This window comes from Hyperoodon ampullatus, assembly GCF_949752795.1.
Source record: "Hyperoodon ampullatus genome assembly, chromosome: 19".
NCBI classification, from domain to species: domain Eukaryota; kingdom Metazoa; phylum Chordata; class Mammalia; order Artiodactyla; family Ziphiidae; genus Hyperoodon; species Hyperoodon ampullatus.
This window is the reverse complement of record NC_136932.1, coordinates 14,584,323-14,601,711: the sequence shown is the minus strand read 5'-3', so window position 1 is coordinate 14,601,711 and position 17,389 is coordinate 14,584,323. Positions and strand designations below refer to the sequence as shown.

Below are 17,389 nucleotides of genomic sequence, written 5' to 3'. Positions count from 1 at the left end.
CAGTACACAGCCTCGGCCTTGGCTTATTCCTACCCCGGTCTGGGCTCAGTGGCCCTGCTCTCGAACAGGAGCATGGACAGGGTGCTGTCCCAGTCACCCAGGCCCGCATGGCCCTGTGTCTGCCACGTGTAGCTGCCAGCACAGAAGGTCGCCCACTGGTGGCCCGGTGTCCTGCGCTGGCTGGGACCCCTGGCCATACCTGCCAGCCATGGGACCCAGATGGAGGAGTGGTCCGTGATCAGAAAGCAAAGCACTGTCCCGGGGCCCTTCCTAGCTCCTTGCATTACTGGTAATGGTGACCCCACCCAGAGGTCTGCCCAGATTCTGGGGAAGATTCGGGTTCCTTTCCCAAGGGGCTGCCGACTGGGTAGGGAAGTGGAGCTGAAAGCCAGGAGGAGAGAACAAGCGTTAACTGGGACAGAGGACCCTGAGTGTCAGGGGGTGTGGGGATGGCAGGCGGCAGCAGAGGCCCTGCACTGCTGCTCTCACCCTGGGCTCGGGCCGCCCTGCTCTAAGGAAGAAGTCATCTTGGCAGAAAAAGCAGGAGGGTGGTGTGACCTCCAGAGGACACGAACACTGGGTCAAGGTAAGACATTCAGGTAAAGAGGACTGGAAACAGAGTCCCACTTACAAGACCTTAACAAATGGAGTTCCAACCTGAGGGAAACTTCCACTGAGCACAGTTTGTTTGGAATTGCTTTTAGTTAAGAATGGAAGGTGGGAAGCACTGAGACCCGGCCCCCTTTCACAGAGCTTCCCTCTATGTGAGCAGTGCCCGGGGTTCATGGGGAATCAGCTTGGCCTCCAGAAGATTCCACTCCTTTTATTACTCATTTCTAGTCTTCAAGATGACACAGAAATTAAACAATAAAAACCATTTCAGAAGGCCCAGGGGAAGAGAGTGACCTGAGGCCGAGGCTGGAGCTGCCACATGCCCTGGGCACCCCTGGCCAGTGGTCAGCGAGTGGCCCACCCATGGACCCCTCGGGGCAGGGTCTGGAACTGCCCCTACCCCCAGAGGGGAGCACAAATCAGGTGAAGGCCCCGGGCTCATGGCGGGCCAGCCTGGCATACTTGCCGGGTCACCTGCTGACCAGCCTCGGGGGTCAGGCGTGACCATCGGCCTTTCTGCCCCTTGAGAACTAAGTACAGCACAAAACACCACAACCCTCCCAACAGATGAACAGATGCCAGGGGTGCAGACTCGGGAGAATCTCCCCCGGAAGAAGTGAGAAGCAGCCTCTGCCGGCTGTGTACTCCCGCCCCCGACACCTGCGGGTCTGGCACCCAGCTGAGGCTCCGAGCACGTGTCACCGTGGGGTTTGACAGTCATGGCTTGTGTCTGTGGTACGGGGTCCTCTGGGTGATTCACCTCCACACCAACCACACTAACCAGACGTCAGTGGTGTGTTTTACTTTTTAAATCTCACAACCATTCGATTGGGAGACCAGAGTATGCAGAGCAGAGCTCTAGGGCAGAAGCAGTTGGACTCACAGGCCCGCCCAGACTCTGAGACTTGAAGCAGCATTTGCTGTGAAGAAGGGTGAAGGCAGAAGCATTTCCTCAGGTTTTGTGTGACACTCACAGAGAACGTCAATAAAGAAAGTTCAGGGTAACAATAGCCGTGTGGCCGGTGGCGGGTCACGTTTTCTGGGTCTCAGCGAGCGGCTATTTCTCCTTGAGGCCACCTTTTCTCCCAGTGGCCTCAGGGAGCTGAGTCACCAGGAAGTGTAAGAGGAGAGAGGGACAGCAAAGCTGGTTTGGAAGCAGGGTGCAGCTGGAGAGCTGCAAGACTCCACCCTGGGCCTGACTTCCAGGACTTTGCACCCACCGTGGTCCAGGCTCACCGGCTGACAGGGAGCACCGTGGCCTTAATGGGGCTCAGGGCTCCTCCAGGGCCCCGGGCAGCTGTTTGATGTGTCGGCCTGGGACCACTCGCAGGGCGCCCCCCGCGGCCTGGTGCAGTTGGGTCTCCAGGGCGCTGCGGAGGTCATTGACCTGCACGTCAGGCAGGGGGTTGAAGCTGATGATGACCCCGTCCTTTGGGGCTGGCCCTGCCTCTGCACGAGGAGCCACATCCCGCCGTCTCCTCCGAAGGTCAGAGCCGGCCTGGACTTTCAGGTCCCGGTTGGGTTTGGCGTTGTCTGGCTTCTGATCCCCCAGCATGGCTGGTTTGGGCCCGAGCTCAGGGTCCGGCCTCTGCTCGGGCTCTTGGATGGCGGCGTCCTCCCTGGGAGCGGGCACGTGCTCCTTCCTCGCCTCCTCATGACCGCCCTGCTGCCCGCCCTGCCCTCCGTCAGAGACAGCCCGTTGTCCCGGCTGATGTAACATGGCTTGGGCCCGAGGGGCTGCTCCCCCCGACCTGCTGGACAGGCCTCCGGGTGCCCGGTCTTGGCTTGTTTGCTGGGACTTTACCTGAGGGGCCCCAACTGCTGCCCCCGCCCCCAGCACATCTGCCTCCTGAACATCTGTGCCAGTGGCTGCCTCCTCCTTTCCAGACTTCTTCCTTTCGTGGGAGCCTCCACCAAAAACATTCCGACTCTGCTGGGGGACGTCTCCAGCGCCGTGCTGCTCGGGGCTCCCAGGTGCCCTGGCGGGGTCCAGCACAGGGACCCGCTCCTGCACGCCAGCGTCCACGGCCTCGGGCACAGCACCCCGCCGGCCTTCCCTCGGCTCAGCCTGGGCTGCCCGGGGCTGCAGGTCAGCGCCGCCAGGAGGCGCAGCCGGGGCTCTACCCAAGGCCCCCTCGGGCTTCTCCACAGAGCGCTGGCTGTGCCCCTGGGGAGGAGCGGGGGGACGCCCAGGAGCACCGGGCACAGCTCCCAAAGGCTGCTGTGGAGGACGCTCTGCCACCCCCACGGCGGGGGCCTCCTGCTCCTTACCTCTGGGCCCGGCCACCCCCAGCTCAGGCTGCACGTCCGCTGCAAATGAAGTCAGTCACAGGTTTAGCCACAGAAATGAGCAGAAGCTACCAATGCAGGGACTAAAGGAACCCAGCTTGCCAGCAATCAAGGAATACGAACCATGGCTTAAATTTGCCCAGCAGGACTCTAGGCATGGAGCCACAGACCCAACCGCGCAGGGACCCCCAGAGGCTCTGGCGTTCGTGCACTAAGTGACAACCCCTCTTCCCCAAGCAGATGTAGCGACTGTCCCCTGCCCTGCAGGCCCGGCCCCCTCCCCCTGCCGCCTCCCCCGGACTTGCCGTCCTCGCCGTCCTGGCCGTCCTGCCTCTGCTGGTGGATCTCCTTATGCTGCTCTTCGATCACTGCAAGCAGCTTCTCCTGCTGGTCCAGGAGGCGCTTCTGCTGCACCTGCTGTTCCTTAATCACTTGCAACAGAACGGCATGGTCCAGCATCTCCGCCCGGCCAGCTTCTGGAGTTCGGAAAACACACGCAGTCAGAGCCTGAAGGCTACAAAGGCGCTCTGCTGGGCCAAGGGTGACATGATGCATGCAGCAATGCCAAGGTGACCTGTGGGCCCCTCCCCAGGACACCACCCACGGGCGTTCCTCTCCACCCGGCTGAGCTGGCGCCCAGACCACCCTGGGGCACAGCCATCGCCTCTCTCCAGCGACCAGACACCCTTCCTACTGCTTCACTCCCACAGTGCTCAGGGGTTATGAGAGCCAAGAGAGCGGTCACGCGCCATAACCACAATGATGGTGATCTGGGCTGGGTGACGTGAACTATGAACTACTCTAAAAAAGAACATCGGTGCTTTAAGAAAATTTCCTCCAAGGTGAGAATTTTAAAAACAAACAGAACCATCTTCCTCTTCAGCAGAGACAAGAGCTGGAACCTCAGTGAGATGGGGGCTGTGACAGTGCTCCCACTGGCCCCACCTCCCCCAGGAAGCTGGCTGCAGCTGGCACGGGAGGAGCGCCAGGTGAGCTAGGGGCAGGCCGGCTGCAGCAGGTGTGTGTAGGAGGGCCCCCCCACAGACTGTGGACCAAGAGGAGGCCCCGAGGCTGGACACCTTGGGTGCGGAGAGCTCACACTGCACTACAAACACCTCAGCGCTGGGTCAGTTCTTTACAGCCAGCAATCTGGGTTTAAGTAACTTTTACAACACGTATGTCTTTAAACAGGAAGCTTTGAAAGATGATGTAACTGTACAGGTTGTCAGATGTAAGAGCTCAAATCCAAAGAAAGAAGTACATTTTGTGAGTGGTGAGAGCTGACACCCCAGCAAGGGCCCTGAGTGCCGGGCACACGCAGATGTGCTGGCTTGTCCTCCCCAACGGCAACCTGTGACCCACCAGAATAGAGTGGGCTTGGCCTTCTGTCGGACTGCCATGGCTTCTCCCCTGCAGAGGCCGGTGCCAGGACATGCAGGCGGGCAGGCCCATGAAGAACATGTTGAGGCCGCCCACAGGGAGGACAGGCCCCTCAGCCAGCCCAGGCGCTCCAGCCCCCTGCTCCCCACCAGGCACACATCCAGACACCCTAAGATGGCCAAGATGCCTGCCTGAGAAAGCCCGTGTTCCGTGGATTAGCTCGTGGCTCCGCACACCCCCTTTAGACAAGGGATGTGCACAGTGCCATCCCACAGGGTTCTAGACCAGCTCCCTTGGCCATGGCCATGCTGTTACCCTGGGTGCCCATGGCTCACGACCAACTAATGGTCCCACGTGCTGCCAATACCGCCTGTCCCCAGGGAGGGTTCCTGAGGAGCAGGCCCCCTGCCTCACTGGCTCCTCGGAGGACCAGCCCTGGACTGAGGCTGGAGGAGGGGGGAAGTGCGCCATGTCCAGCCAGAAGCAACATGGGACAGACGTGAAAGCAGAGTGGAGGTGACAAACTAAGCCCCCAGCCAGAGCCCCGCATGTGGCTCTGGGTTCCTGCCCAGCCCACTAGGACCACGGGGACCAGGCTCGTGGATGGGATGAGAGCTGCACGGATATTAACATACGTGCAAAGCACATTAATACCAGGCCATGCACATGGCGGAAGTCACACACAGGCCCCGCCCCGTCTCTGGGGGAGCCCAGGCGCTCGCGGGCTGCACCTGGCTGTCCTCCGGTGACAGTGGAGCCCCAGCAGGGCTAAGAGGGACCAGGGTGTCTGTACAAGAAGGGAGTGGGCTGGGGCATCAGGGGGACCCCACCTGAGGGGCTGTGGCTGAGCTGGGGTGGGGGGCAGACCGTGTGTGGCTCCCGGTCTCTGCCTCATGTGCCCCATGCGAGGCGCTACTGGATGCGGGGCCCACACCATCTGCTCCCGTGTCTTTAAACCCCCCACAGACGCATTCACTGTGATGCTCCTCCCGACTCCTACCTGCCACCATCTTTCTGATTTCAGCTGTGCATCCCATTGAGAGGCGTTTGGAGAAAGGCAGAATAGGAAACCATGAAAGTTCTTTTCAGAAAAGAAAAAGTCAAAGAATCAAACAGGCTTAGGTAGCAGATTATAAGGACCGGGACAGTAAACAGACTGAAACCAAAGACAAAGTAACATGCGGAATTCCCATGGCTTCTGAGCTGCAGGAAACCCCAGGACCCTTGGCTCTGCCTTCCTAGCCTTGGCGTGCAGAGGCTCAGCTGGCATCCCTGCGCAGTATTCTGGGCCAGCTATCTCGAGGCTGCAGGATCCGCGGGGAAGCAGCTCATGGGGCAGCAAGGCACGAGCATCCCATGAACCCACCCAAGTCTGCTGTACCGCCATCCCCACGCACAGGTCAAGACACCCAGAGCACAGAATGAAACACCCAGGGGCCGTTCTGTGGACACTGCTACAAAATATGGTGACTCAGATTGGGCGGGGACCAAAGAAACCAGGATGGGTGATCATTCAGTGGGATGGCCGCCACCACCTCTAGTGCAGGGGCAGTGCCCAACCAGGTGGGCCCACGAGGAGGGTAGTCAAAAGCCAAGAGCTGGGAGCACCCCAAAATGGGCATGAAGGTATGGAGGAGGATGCAGAGCAAGTTTTGTTCACCGGAGAGAAAAGATAAGACGAGCTTTCGCTTTGGGACAGGTGCTGGGTCTTCACTGCAGGTGGACACAAATGTCCCTCCTCCCCCACCCCTGCCCCAGCTAAGACAAAGGGAGCCGCCTGTGGGAGCCGCTGCCACAGGGTTGGGGGGGGAGCTAAGACAGCAGTGAGTCACCAGCCCTCCCACCCTCACTAATGCCCCCACACCGGGCCGACTTGTTGGAAATATTAACATATCTATTTTGAAATGAGATCCAAATGGTGACAGAAAGTCACGTGACAGAGTTTTGTTTTTTTAAGGGGGAGAAAAGGAGACAGAAAACGTTCCTAGGAAGGTGAGAAAGGAGCAGAAAAGGTTGTTAGTGAGCAAGGGAGCTATTTAAGACCTTTCCTCGGGGCCTCCCTGGTGGCGCAGTGGTTGAGAGTCCGCCTGCCGATGCAGGGGATACGGGTTCGTGCCCCGGTCTGGGAGGATCCCATATGCCGCGGAGCGGCTGGGCCCGTGAGCCATGGCCGCTGAGCCTGCGCGTCTGGAGCCTGTGCTCCGCAACGGGAGAGGCCACAACAGTGGGAGGCCCGCATACCGCAAAAAAAAAAAAAAAAAAAAAAAAAAAAGACCTTTCCTCAGCAGGAAACTGGCAAGTGCAGAGGCTGAGGCCCTGGAAAGGCCCCCAAGACCACGGGCACCTGTGGCTCCTCCCCTACATCACTCCGCTTCTGGAAGGAAGGGGCAGGTGTCTCCAGGCCCCCGGAGGACGCAGAGAGAAAGTGAAGGCCTTACCCTCCAGCTTGCTGCCCGCGTGGTCCCCGGCATGGTCCCCGCCCTGTCCCTCCAAGGTCCTCTGCTCTCGAGGCTCTGCCTGCGGCACTGCCCCCGGGCCTGGCTTCTCCTCCGGGAGGGGAGCCTTCCCACCTGCACACACGGCAAAAACTCAGGAGGCTGGCAGGAAACTCAGAAGAACGCAGAGAAGGGACAAGACAAGGAGGCAGATGTTTCCTAAAATCACCCTCTATGTCGCCCCTCCCTCCCCTGTGGCAGTGTATACTCAACCTGATGAGTACCAGGGAGGTAATAAAAAATATTTAACATGTCATAGGCTGGCGGCAGGGAGCCAGTGTTAACTACCTTTGCCAATTAACACGCAGGGACCGTCCTCAACGGCACTTAACAATGCACCACCCACCCGGTCAGGCCTGCGCCGCACCCCTGTGTGTGTGCCCGGGCACCCCGTGTGTGCCCAGACACACAGGACTAGCTCAGCACCTGACGTTTACGGGTCTGGCAAACAAGTGTGTGACAGATTGATCAGAATAGCTGCCAAGCCCCCGACAGCTGCAGAAGGGCTGCTACACGCACATGCCAATCTTGCGAGAAAAGAAAGGCAGTGGGACAGAAGTGAGGATGGTCAGCTTCTCCTGCCCCCTCCGCAGCCTCTCCCAGGCCCCACATGGAAAGAGCCCACACCCACCGTGCTCGTTCTTCTCCACCAGCTTGCCCACGGCCCCCACGGCATGGCCGGGCAGCAGGGCACCGTCTGCTCTGGCCCCTGCACCTGCCACCAGGACGTCCTGCCCCTCAGGAAGCACTGCCTGGGGCCTTGGATGCACACCCCTGTCGCCCAGCCCCAGGTCCTCCTTCAGGGGCTCAACGGCTGGCTGACCATTTTCTTCTGGAACCTTCTGGGGATCTTTAGGAAGACCACCCGCTGCCTCCAAAGCCTGGTCCTGTCTGGGTCTCTCTCGTTCTGAATCCAGCAGTGGTGGCACCATCTGACCCTTGCCCCCCAGGGCCCTTTCATCCACACGTTTGGACGGATGCTCCTTCTCCAGTCCTTCTGGGTCTTGACCTTCGTCCACCAGCACTCTGTCGTGAGGGACTGGGGGCTCATGGCGGTGGGCCTCGCCCAGAGGAGCCGCAACTCCTAGAAGAAGACGGCCGAGGTTGGGGAGTGGGTGGGGGTGGGGTGGGGGGGTGGCCTGGCCTTCCCTCCCAGGGTGGCCTTCCCTCTCCAGGCCTGTGAACTGAGCTCGTTCCCCACCAACCACGTGGCTGATGTCCAGCTGAGGTCCTTCCCCCATGGACACCACCCCCCAACCCCCACCCTGGGCCATCACAGCACCTTGACCAGGGCGATCCAGCTGTGCCTCCTCCTGCTTCTCCTCCTTGGCGTCTTCCCTTGGGGGCACATTCACGGGGCCCTTAATCTGGGCCTGCTCCATCTCATCTTTCTCATTTGGCAGCTTCGGCTTATCTCGGCTGTCCTCGGCCACGTCCACAATTGGATTCTGGCCTGTAAGCATGGCACAGATAATTGAGCGGTGTTTCCACATGGCCACACCGCCAATCAGCACGACAACTGGGCAGTTTTCCCTGGATTGTAATCACATTTCCCAGTCGAATGGCAGAGCCTAAGCAGTTATATTTTTTCCTGTTCAATCATTAGCAGCTAAGTAGTATAGAAACCTGTCATTTTTCATGTGTATTCGTAACAAAAATACGTCAAAATACAATTTACACCTAACTGGGTGCAGAAGAGCGACATCCTGCATAAGCCTGGCCATCACCACCAGGTGGCAGCACGAACCCACCGTTTGAGGCCTGGGGACAGCCATCCTGCCCAAGCCCAACCAACCCCTTGCTGTAGGCCAAGGGGGAACGGGAGGACGAGGGATGCTTAAGGAAAATGCCTGAGGGAGGTTGATTTGCAATTCTGTCAACTTCTTGCTGCAGAAGTGAAAATTCCTATCAAAAGGAAGGTGAGAAAGAGGTGTAGCCCACAAAGCTGGACCCTCTTGCCTCCCACACATGCCTGCATCCCACAAGCCATCTCATCCTCCAGCAGGTCCAACAGCTCACCTGCACAGTCACCGCGGGTCCTTGGGGAGAGGTGCACGAGGATGGCCCGCCGAACTGGGCCAAAATGGAGCCTATTAGGAAACTCTCTCCATTAACAAAACCACTTTCTACCTGTTAGGCAAACGTGGCAGAAACTAAAAAACTATCTGGGGAAAAAACACGTTTAAAAAGAATCATTTCGGGGCTTCCCTGGTGGCGCAGTGGCTGAGAATCTGCCTGCTAATGCAGGGGACACGGGTTCGAGCCCTGGTCTGGGAAGATCCCACGTGCCGCGGAGCAACTAGGCCCGTGAGCCACAACTACTGAGCCTGCGCGTCTGGAGCCTGTGCTCCGCAACAAGAGAGGCCGCGACAGTGAGAGGCCCGCACACCGCGATGAAGAGTGGCCCCCCCCCCGGGCTTCCCTGGTGGCACAATGGTTGAGAGTCCGCCTGCCGATGCAGGGGACACGGGTTCGTGCCCTGGTCTGGGAAGATCCCACATGCCGCGGAGCGGCTGGGCCCGTGAGCCATGGCCACTGAGCCTGCGCGTCCGGAGCCTGTGCTCCGCAACGGGAGAGGCCACAAAAGTGAGAGGCCCGTGTACCACAAAAAAAAAAAAAAAGAGTGGTCCCCGCTTGCCACAACTAGAGAAAGCCCTCGCACAGAAACGAAGACCCAACACAGCAAAAATAAATAAATAAATAAAAAGAATCATTTCGGGGCTTCCCTGGTGGCGCGGTGGTTAAGAATCCGCCTGCCAATGCAGGGGACATGGGTTTGAGCCGTGGTCCGGGAAGATCCCACATGCCGCGGAGCAACTAAGGTCGTGCGCCACAACTACTGAGGCTGCACTCTAGAACCCACGAGCCACAACTACTGAGCCTGCACTCTAGAACCCATGAGCCACAATTACTGAAGGCTGTGCACCTAGAACCTGTGCTCCGCAATAAGCAGCCACTGCAATGAGAGGCCCGCACACCGCAACGAAGAGTGGTCCCCGCTCACAGCAGCTAAAGAAAGCCCGCACGCAGCAACGAAGACCAACGCAGCCAAAAACAAAATAAAATAGATAAATAAAAAAAAAAGAATCATTTCATCCCAGAGGCCTGAAGCAACTGGTTTTCCCCTTCAGGGCACAAGCTACCTGCAAAGGGGGAGGCGGAATCCCGAAAGGGCCTCTGGGGGGATTCATGACAGTCCTGTTCAGGTGGGCCTGCTCCCTCCCCCAAAGGAGGAGAAAGGACCAGGCTGACCTGCCATGCTGGCCGGGGGCACCTTCAGCAGCTGAGGTTTAGTGTCCAAACTGGAGGGGGGATCGTGCTGGGCAGGAACCAGACTCGGGACTCCACAGTTCAATTAAGCCACTGACTCTAATAAGCATGTGGCGTCTTCGCCACACCACAGTTAACACCCCGATCCCCAGCCCGCAGAGAACCCTGTGCTCAAAATCAAGAGGTGTCTGTCTATCCAGCGGATCACAAAGTGAAGAAAGGGGGCTGGGAAGGGAAGGAAGAACACAACAAAACAGAAAACTACTCCATTATGTCATAGGAACAAGTCATGTTCTCAGCAGGGAACAAAATCCGTTGGTCATCAGGCAAAGGAACAACCTGGAGACTGAGGTGTGCAAGGGGCACAGGGCGCACAGCGCGGCCACCCTGCCTGCAGTGGCCGGGCCTCCGACACTTCACAGCTGTCCAAAGGAACAGAGCTCCTCGCGAGGACAGTTTGCCAGCAATGCCTCTGGGCCACAGTAAAACTAACACAGGACTTCCTAATTAGTAACCGAAAAACAGCCCACACTCCGCCTGCCCTGCGGCTAGGCTCTGGAATGAGGCGCCCGCGGTGGCGCAGACAGGAAATCGCCCATGCAGTCATCGGTCATCACCCCAGGGAAGGACGAAGGCTGACAGGCCGACCCTGGACCGTTTCTCCTCCAGGAGGCGGCAGTGGGTCAGCGGGGAGTGGCCAGCAGAGGGCGCCTCGGCCTGGAAGGGCCTCCTCTCGTCCTCAAGGTCATGGCCTCTGCTCCCCAAAGTGGAAACCACGCAGACATCCGCCATGCCTGCCTCATTCTGCCGGGCAGTGGAGCATCCCGACCTGCACGGCCTCATCCCACACTCAGACCCTCCTGACGGTGCTTCTGGCCAGGAGCTCCCAAGACAAACGGGCCGATGGACGGTCACCCATCAGACTCTCCTTCCCATGTCCAGTGCAGGCGCCAGGTGATTCTGGAACTGGCTTAGGGAGACAGAGGACCAAAGGCCATAGACACCTGCAGTTCTAAAATCTGGGTATGTGTGTCAGGTTGCAGGTGCGACGTACTGAGTAGGCCTGTCCACGGCCAACGAGAATCTGCCTTCAAGGCTGGTTCCACCTTGGAAGACAGGATCTGGGCCGGGGGCTCCTCTTTGTCGACTCTCCCCTGCAGGACCCCATTCTGAGTCCAGGGGTGTCTCTTTCTGTATCTTGTGATCAGTAAAGATGGAAGCAGTCCTCTCTGACTGCCAAGCACAAAAATAAAGTGACTTTCAAAATCACACCTGAGTCCCATAGATGGAGTCCCTGTTGACTGGAGGGGAACCCCAAGTCCAGGAGACGCACAGGACCCCAGGGCCATGCAGAGAGCAGGAGCAGCCACCAACGTTCCTTTAAAAGGCCAGACGCTGCTCTTGAGTAACTTTCCTGACAACCTTCGAAGTGCCCGCCTCGCTGCTGCCCTGAGAAGGTTTTACTTGTTACCCCCCACTCTTCTCGACAGGCAGCAAGAGAAACGCTGACTATGACACCCTTTTGAATGTGCAGGAATCCCAATGGGCCCCTGGACCCAAAGTCCTAGCCGGGTGGCCCGGTGGCCCCATCTGGCTCACCATCACAGCTCTCCTGCAGACAGGCACGTCTGCCCACGGGCAGCAGGTGGAGGGGGCATGGGCTGGTCACTCAGGGCTGGACATGGGAGGCAGCACCCCTCCTGCCCCCAAGGAGTCCTTCTAGATTCAGCCGTGGCTGGCGTGGTTATCTTAGCACCAGTGAAATAAGCTCACAGCCCTGTCCTGACAAACGGGCAGAAAAACTGAAGTCACTCGGCACAGCGGTGTTAATAGTCCCTTCTCGGCAGGGCACAGGGAGAGCGGGACCAAGGAGAGAAGGCAGGTGTGGAGCCGGGCCTCCCCGTGGGCATGCCAGCATCTGTCGCAGGAGTTCGGACGATTTCCTGTCTGCGTGCACCGGCAGCTGGCGCAGCAGCACAAGGGACGCATCCTCGGAAGAACAATTAGGTAGGAGCTTCTGGGGGGCAAGCTCCCGCTCAGGTCACCTGTGTCCCCACAAGAACGGATTGCTGCCCACAGGCCCCGTCCTGGCCCTTCCTCTTCTTTCCCACCCAGCAGAAGCCAGGCCGTGTCCCTGATGAGGAAAGGGATGAGCTGTATAATGGGTGTGGCCAAGGCGGCCCCCAACACCAAGAGAAGCTGCAGGGTGGGAGGGAGAGGAAGAAAGGGGACAAGGCCACATTCAAAGGAGGAGCTGAGAGTATCACCAACTCTGAACCCACCCGCCAGACCCTCGAGCAGGCCATGAGCCTCAGGTGAGCAGCCTCGTAGCCTTTCCTAAAGGGCTCGGCCACCCCTTCCATCCACACCAGGTGCGTCCTGGGCTCTGCACTTGCTACGAGTGCCAGGCCGGGGGTGGCCAGTCCCGCATGTCCCCAGGAGGGCAGGACTCCCCCAGTCCCAAGGCCAGCTCAGGCTCTAAGGAAAGTTCATACCATTTTGGCCTCTTTAACATCTAAGAGGCCAGTAAACCCACCTCACACGCTGATGGGCAGACGTCTGCAGGGCACGTGGCCAAGGCCCCACAGGCCCAGCTCTGCTTCAACGAGGCAACCCATCAATGACGGGGAGGCCGGGGGCAAGAAACACGGAGACTGAGTTAAACAAACGGCATGTGGTTCCAAGAGGGGCCATGTGTTTGTTACAGACTCGTGGAAGAAATGGAAACCAGATGTGGCCGCGGCAGCTCCAGGTGAGCCGGGGGCCCGCCTCCACGACAGGATGCAGCTGCTCGTGCAGGCCGTGGGCTGGAGGCTGCACAGCGCCGTGGGGACAGGCAGCCTGGTGCCGACTACGTCAACTAATGCCGAGAAGCCCTACTGGGTGGGCCCACAGCCAGCTGAGATGAGAAACTGGTGTCCGAGTCTAGTTCTGCTGGGGGGTGTCCTTAAAGCACACAGGGCCAGGACACCCGGGGGTGAGGGACCCAGTGGGGCTGCCAACAGGGGTGGAGGAGCAACACCCATCTCCCTCTTCAAGGAGGCTTTTTTCCCATCCAAAGTACTGAATCCATGCAACTTGCTGTGGGATGCCCAGGTAGCTTCTTCTTATTTTTATTTTTTATAAATTTATTTATTTTATTTATTTATTTTTGGCGGCGATGGGTCTTCATTGCTGCGTGTGGGCTTTCTGTAGTTGCGGCAAGCAGGGGCTGCTCTTTGCTGTGGTGCACAGGCTTCTCATTGCAGTGGCTTCTCTTGTTGCGAAGCACAGGCTCTAGAGCACAGGCTCAGTAGTTGTGGCGCATGGGCTTAGTTGCTCCGCAGCATGTGGGATCTTCCCAGACCAGGGCGCAAGCCCGTGTCCCCTGCATTGGCAGGCGGATTCTTAACCACTGCGCCACCAGGGAAGCCCTCTTCTTTATTTTTAAATATTTATTTATTTATTTGGCTGCACCAGGTCTTAGTTGTGGCATGCGGGATCTTTATTGCCACATGCGGGATCTTCGTTGCGGCACGAGGGATCTTTTAGTTGTGGCATGTAGGATCTTTTAGTTGCAGCATGCAGGATCTAGTTCCCTGACCAGGGATCGAACCTGGGTCCCCTGCATTGGAAGCGAGGAGTCTTAACCACTGGACCACCAGGCAAGTCCCCCAGGCAGCTTCTGACCACTCTGATTAACTTCTCTGCTGAGCCCCGCTATTCCCAGGGGTCCTCTCTGCAGGGGACCCCCAAAGGGAGAGTCTTCTAGCTGGCCCTCGCCATCCCAGGAAGGCAGAGGAGAGCATGCCCAGCTACTCCGGGCTCAGGGCTCCCCCAAAAGAGCCCCAGGATAGACTGTTCTGCAGGAAGTTGGTGTGGGGTGCTGGCACTGCAGGGGCTTTCTGAGCACAGGGAGGTAAGGCTGGAACAGAGACGGCAACACATCCAAGAGCCCCGTACCTCCGACTGCGGGTAGCCCAGCCCCGCACGCACCCAGCACGCTTGCCTCCCCGAACAGCCCTTGGGACCTTTCCTTTTGTCAATCACAGTAGCTGAGGAGACCAGGGCTCCCCTGGGCTTCTTAGCCATCACCACTCAAAGGGACCTGGAATCCACCAGCAACCAGCACTGCTCCCCCAGAGGGGCATGCCAGGCAGGCAGCCTGGGGAATCTCAATCCAAGCCAGGGGTTTCTTTGCAGGGGAGGTAAGCAGACACGCACACACCATTAGTATGAATACACAGAACCCAGCCATTGTCAGGGCAGAAGCCCTGGAATGAACGTTATCATAGAGAGCACCACCCACCAGTACCCGAACCTGATGCCGCTCGGAGCTCCTAGAAGGCGAGAGGCCAGACGGAGGGAGCCCTCCCCGCACCCCTCCCATCTAGGCCTGGGAAGGCCACAGTCTCCAAGACACCTCTTCTCTCCCAATCCCCCCAGACGCAACGGAGCTCCTGCTGTACCCCAGAAAGCCGCGCTTGGAAACCACCCTGCACCCCATGGACCCTGCCACATATGGGCGATGGGGCCACTGCACTGGGGGGCCTTGCAAGGCAGGCCTGCAGCTTATGAGGGAGTGTGGCTCATCCCTCTATCAACGGGCAGGTCAACAAGTGATACATAAAGTGAAACAGGAGACAAAGCTGAGGGGCATCACTGACTTTGTCCAGGAAAACCTGGCTTAAAATTTACAGCCTCAAAACAAAACAGGCAAACGTGAGCGACACCCCCAAGTTTACTCACCTGTTAGCGCTCTGAATGGGGGTGTTCAGATCTCGGCGCTGCTGCCTGCCATCTGTCTGTCCCCTGCACGCAGGTGGCCGCACCCACCAGCCCCCTGGAGGCCCCCCAACCCCCCATCACCCAAACAGGACGGAGGCAACTGGGCAGGTGAGACAGCCTGGAAAGTGCCACCTGGGTCCCCGTGACCCCAAGATGACGCTGCTGGGGTGCCCCCAAGAAGGCTGCAGGCCTGTGTGCATACCTGAGAGCCGCGTACCTGGGAGCCGCGTACCTGGGAGCTGGGCTGCCTCTGCCTTCATCGCGCCCTCAGCCTCTCCAAGTCTGCTGCCTGGGGCTTCCTTTGCCAAGTCCACAGGGGCCTCCTGGCTCACGGACAGGGTGGTGTGTGTGCTGACCACCAGGATGCCCAGGCCGACCCAGAGCACCACCTGGACGAGACAAAGACCCCAAGAGCTAAAGGGGTCATGCAGTCCCTGTGCCCCTGCCCTTCCTGGGGGGTGGGGCACAGCTCACAGAGGCCCCAACCACACTGACCACTAGATGATGGTCACTAACTGATCAGCGTGACCGAATCATGGGCCACATCTGCAGGAGCCACACCAGTGATGGGGCCGGTGGGGTGGCGGGGGTGCCGTGAGGGAGCCTGGAGACAGCAGGGGCAGCAAGTATGACACGGAGGGGCCTGCTGGCTGGAGAGACCCAAGCCCACCGGCCAGGCACCCTGGAGAGCCCGGCGGCCACGCCTCCCCACGCCTAATGCTGCAGAGATTGGGTCCCTTGATGGTTCTGGCCAGGAGAGCAAGAATCTTGGGGCATCTGCCTAACCTGAAGGGGGCCCTTGCTTGTCCCACTCCCTCACCCAGTAGAGGGCCCAGACCACTGGGTGCCCGGCTACAAATGACCTATCCCCAACATCACCCAGCAAGCTAGACACACCTGCAGCTGCAGGGCACAGACGGGGAGACGGCTGGGAAGGAGGTGGCTCCGCACGCATCGGTGCTGCCCAGCGAGCTGAGCTGGAGGCACTACTGCTCGCCGAGGGGGCTCGTCCCCACCTGGTCCCTCCTGTTGTGGCCCCCAGGCTGATCATAAGTGCTGCCCTCAGTGACTCAGTACACGAACCCCACGTTGTGTAACTCCGTCTCCCCTGCAGCTCCTGTACACGTTGGGCCGACACTCCCCGTGTTACTTCTGCTGCCACAGCAGTGGACGCTGCTCGTTCGGCCCTTCCCAGCCAGGCCTGGCCCATGCAGCTCTGCCCAAGGAGCCGTAACTCCTGGCGCCGCAGAGAGGAGCACGAGGTGGCCTGCCTGAGGAGCCGGGGGGCCCCACCACCCACCTCCACGTGTTCTCAGAGTCAGAACTCAAACCTTTTCCGAAAGGCACGCTGATTCTTTGAAATATATCTGTTCAAAAGAACCACTGAGACTTTCCCAGGCCCAACACCATTAGAGAAGAAGGATTTTGCGCAGGAAGAAAGGACCTGTGCTCCTGAAGGTGGGTCCAGCCGACAAGGAGAAGCTTGGGGAGAAAGTCTGTTTCAACCGCTGCCACTCTGGAAACACTGAGCTGGTGCAGGGCTCATGGAAGCAAAATGCTGGCTGTGCTCCGGGCTCAGCCATGGTTCAGGGAAGCCTGGTCAGTACCATGGACTTGAGAGGCCCCTCTGGCACTGACCACCAGCCGGCCTTAGTCAGGTGCGTGTGGGGATATCGTTGGATTTGAGCCCCTGGGGTCTGAGCAGCATCAGAAGACTGTACGCAGCTTGGGGTCAAGAGCTCCTGACTCGCCCCCCACCCCAAGTTATTTTCTTAAAAATGTGTGGATTCCCAGCTTCAGCTGTGTGCTCAAAGAGTAGCGTGTTATACCCACTCACCACGAAGGGAAGACACAAAGAGCAACGGTATCCAGAGGCGACCAAAGTAGTTTTAAAAAGTTAAAAAGAAACTTTAAATCCCTTGCATCTCGTATTTCTCCAGAGAAACAACAAAAAGAACGTCACGTCCCGACTTGGACTCCATAGCACTGACAGGATGAGGACAAGACCGAGTGAGAGCCCTGAAATACTCCAACGGCCAAAGTGGTTCTGCCTGCGTGGCCGGCCAGAGGGGGGGATGACAGCTCCAGAAGGGCCTCCAAGACAGCGCCAGGTGGGGATCCCAATGAGCCTGGGCTTCACCAGCAGAACCCCATTCCCCTCCGGGCCCTGATTTGGACAGCCCCTAAAATGGTTTTGACACAGAGATGAAGACATCTGCTTGGTTGTTTTTTGTTGGTTTTTTTTTACGGGGACATCACTGAACATTCCACGGGAGACGGACAAGCCAAAGGCAACATTTCATCTGTGGCTTTGAATGATTTATTTCAACCCTCAGCTTTCTGGCCTTAAAGAAACAAATCGCGCACAAAATAAAAAACGTTAACTCCATCAATGCTGGGAGACAGCAAGCTTCCCAAAAAAAGACCAAGAAAGCATCAACTTAAATTCAATTGACGAAGAAGAGCCTGCATGGAGCCAGGAAGCTCCGCCTGGTGTCACACACACACCTGCCACTGCCCCCGGCCCAGACATCCCACAACCCCACTAAGGAAGTGTGTTCCCTGGCTCCACCCTG

General features: G+C 58.6%; 1 protein-coding gene across 6 annotated transcripts in view; it reads right to left on the bottom strand.

The window, feature by feature from the left end:
* Positions 1-808: 808 nt before the first annotated feature.
* SLC38A10 (solute carrier family 38 member 10) overlaps positions 809-17,389 on the bottom strand; it is a gene marked incomplete at its 5' end in the record, with an annotated part of 43,548 nt that continues 26,967 nt past the window's right edge. The window contains 7 exons of one of the 6 annotated variants that reach the window (XM_079725329.1): positions 809-2,650; positions 2,819-2,922; positions 3,207-3,377; positions 6,720-6,851; positions 7,408-7,860; positions 8,059-8,229; positions 15,016-15,202. In XM_079725329.1, the coding sequence (XP_079581455.1) occupies positions 1,883-2,650; positions 2,819-2,922; positions 3,207-3,377; positions 6,720-6,851; positions 7,408-7,860; positions 8,059-8,229; positions 15,016-15,202 (1,986 nt within the window). In that variant the 3' untranslated portion in view covers positions 809-1,882. Of the gene's footprint in view, positions 2,923-3,206; positions 3,378-5,281; positions 5,306-6,719; positions 6,852-7,407; positions 7,861-8,058; positions 8,230-15,015; positions 15,203-17,389 lie in introns of all 6 variants that reach the window. The other 5 variants (XM_079725324.1, XM_079725325.1, XM_079725326.1 and 2 more) reach the window with 5 other exon arrangements.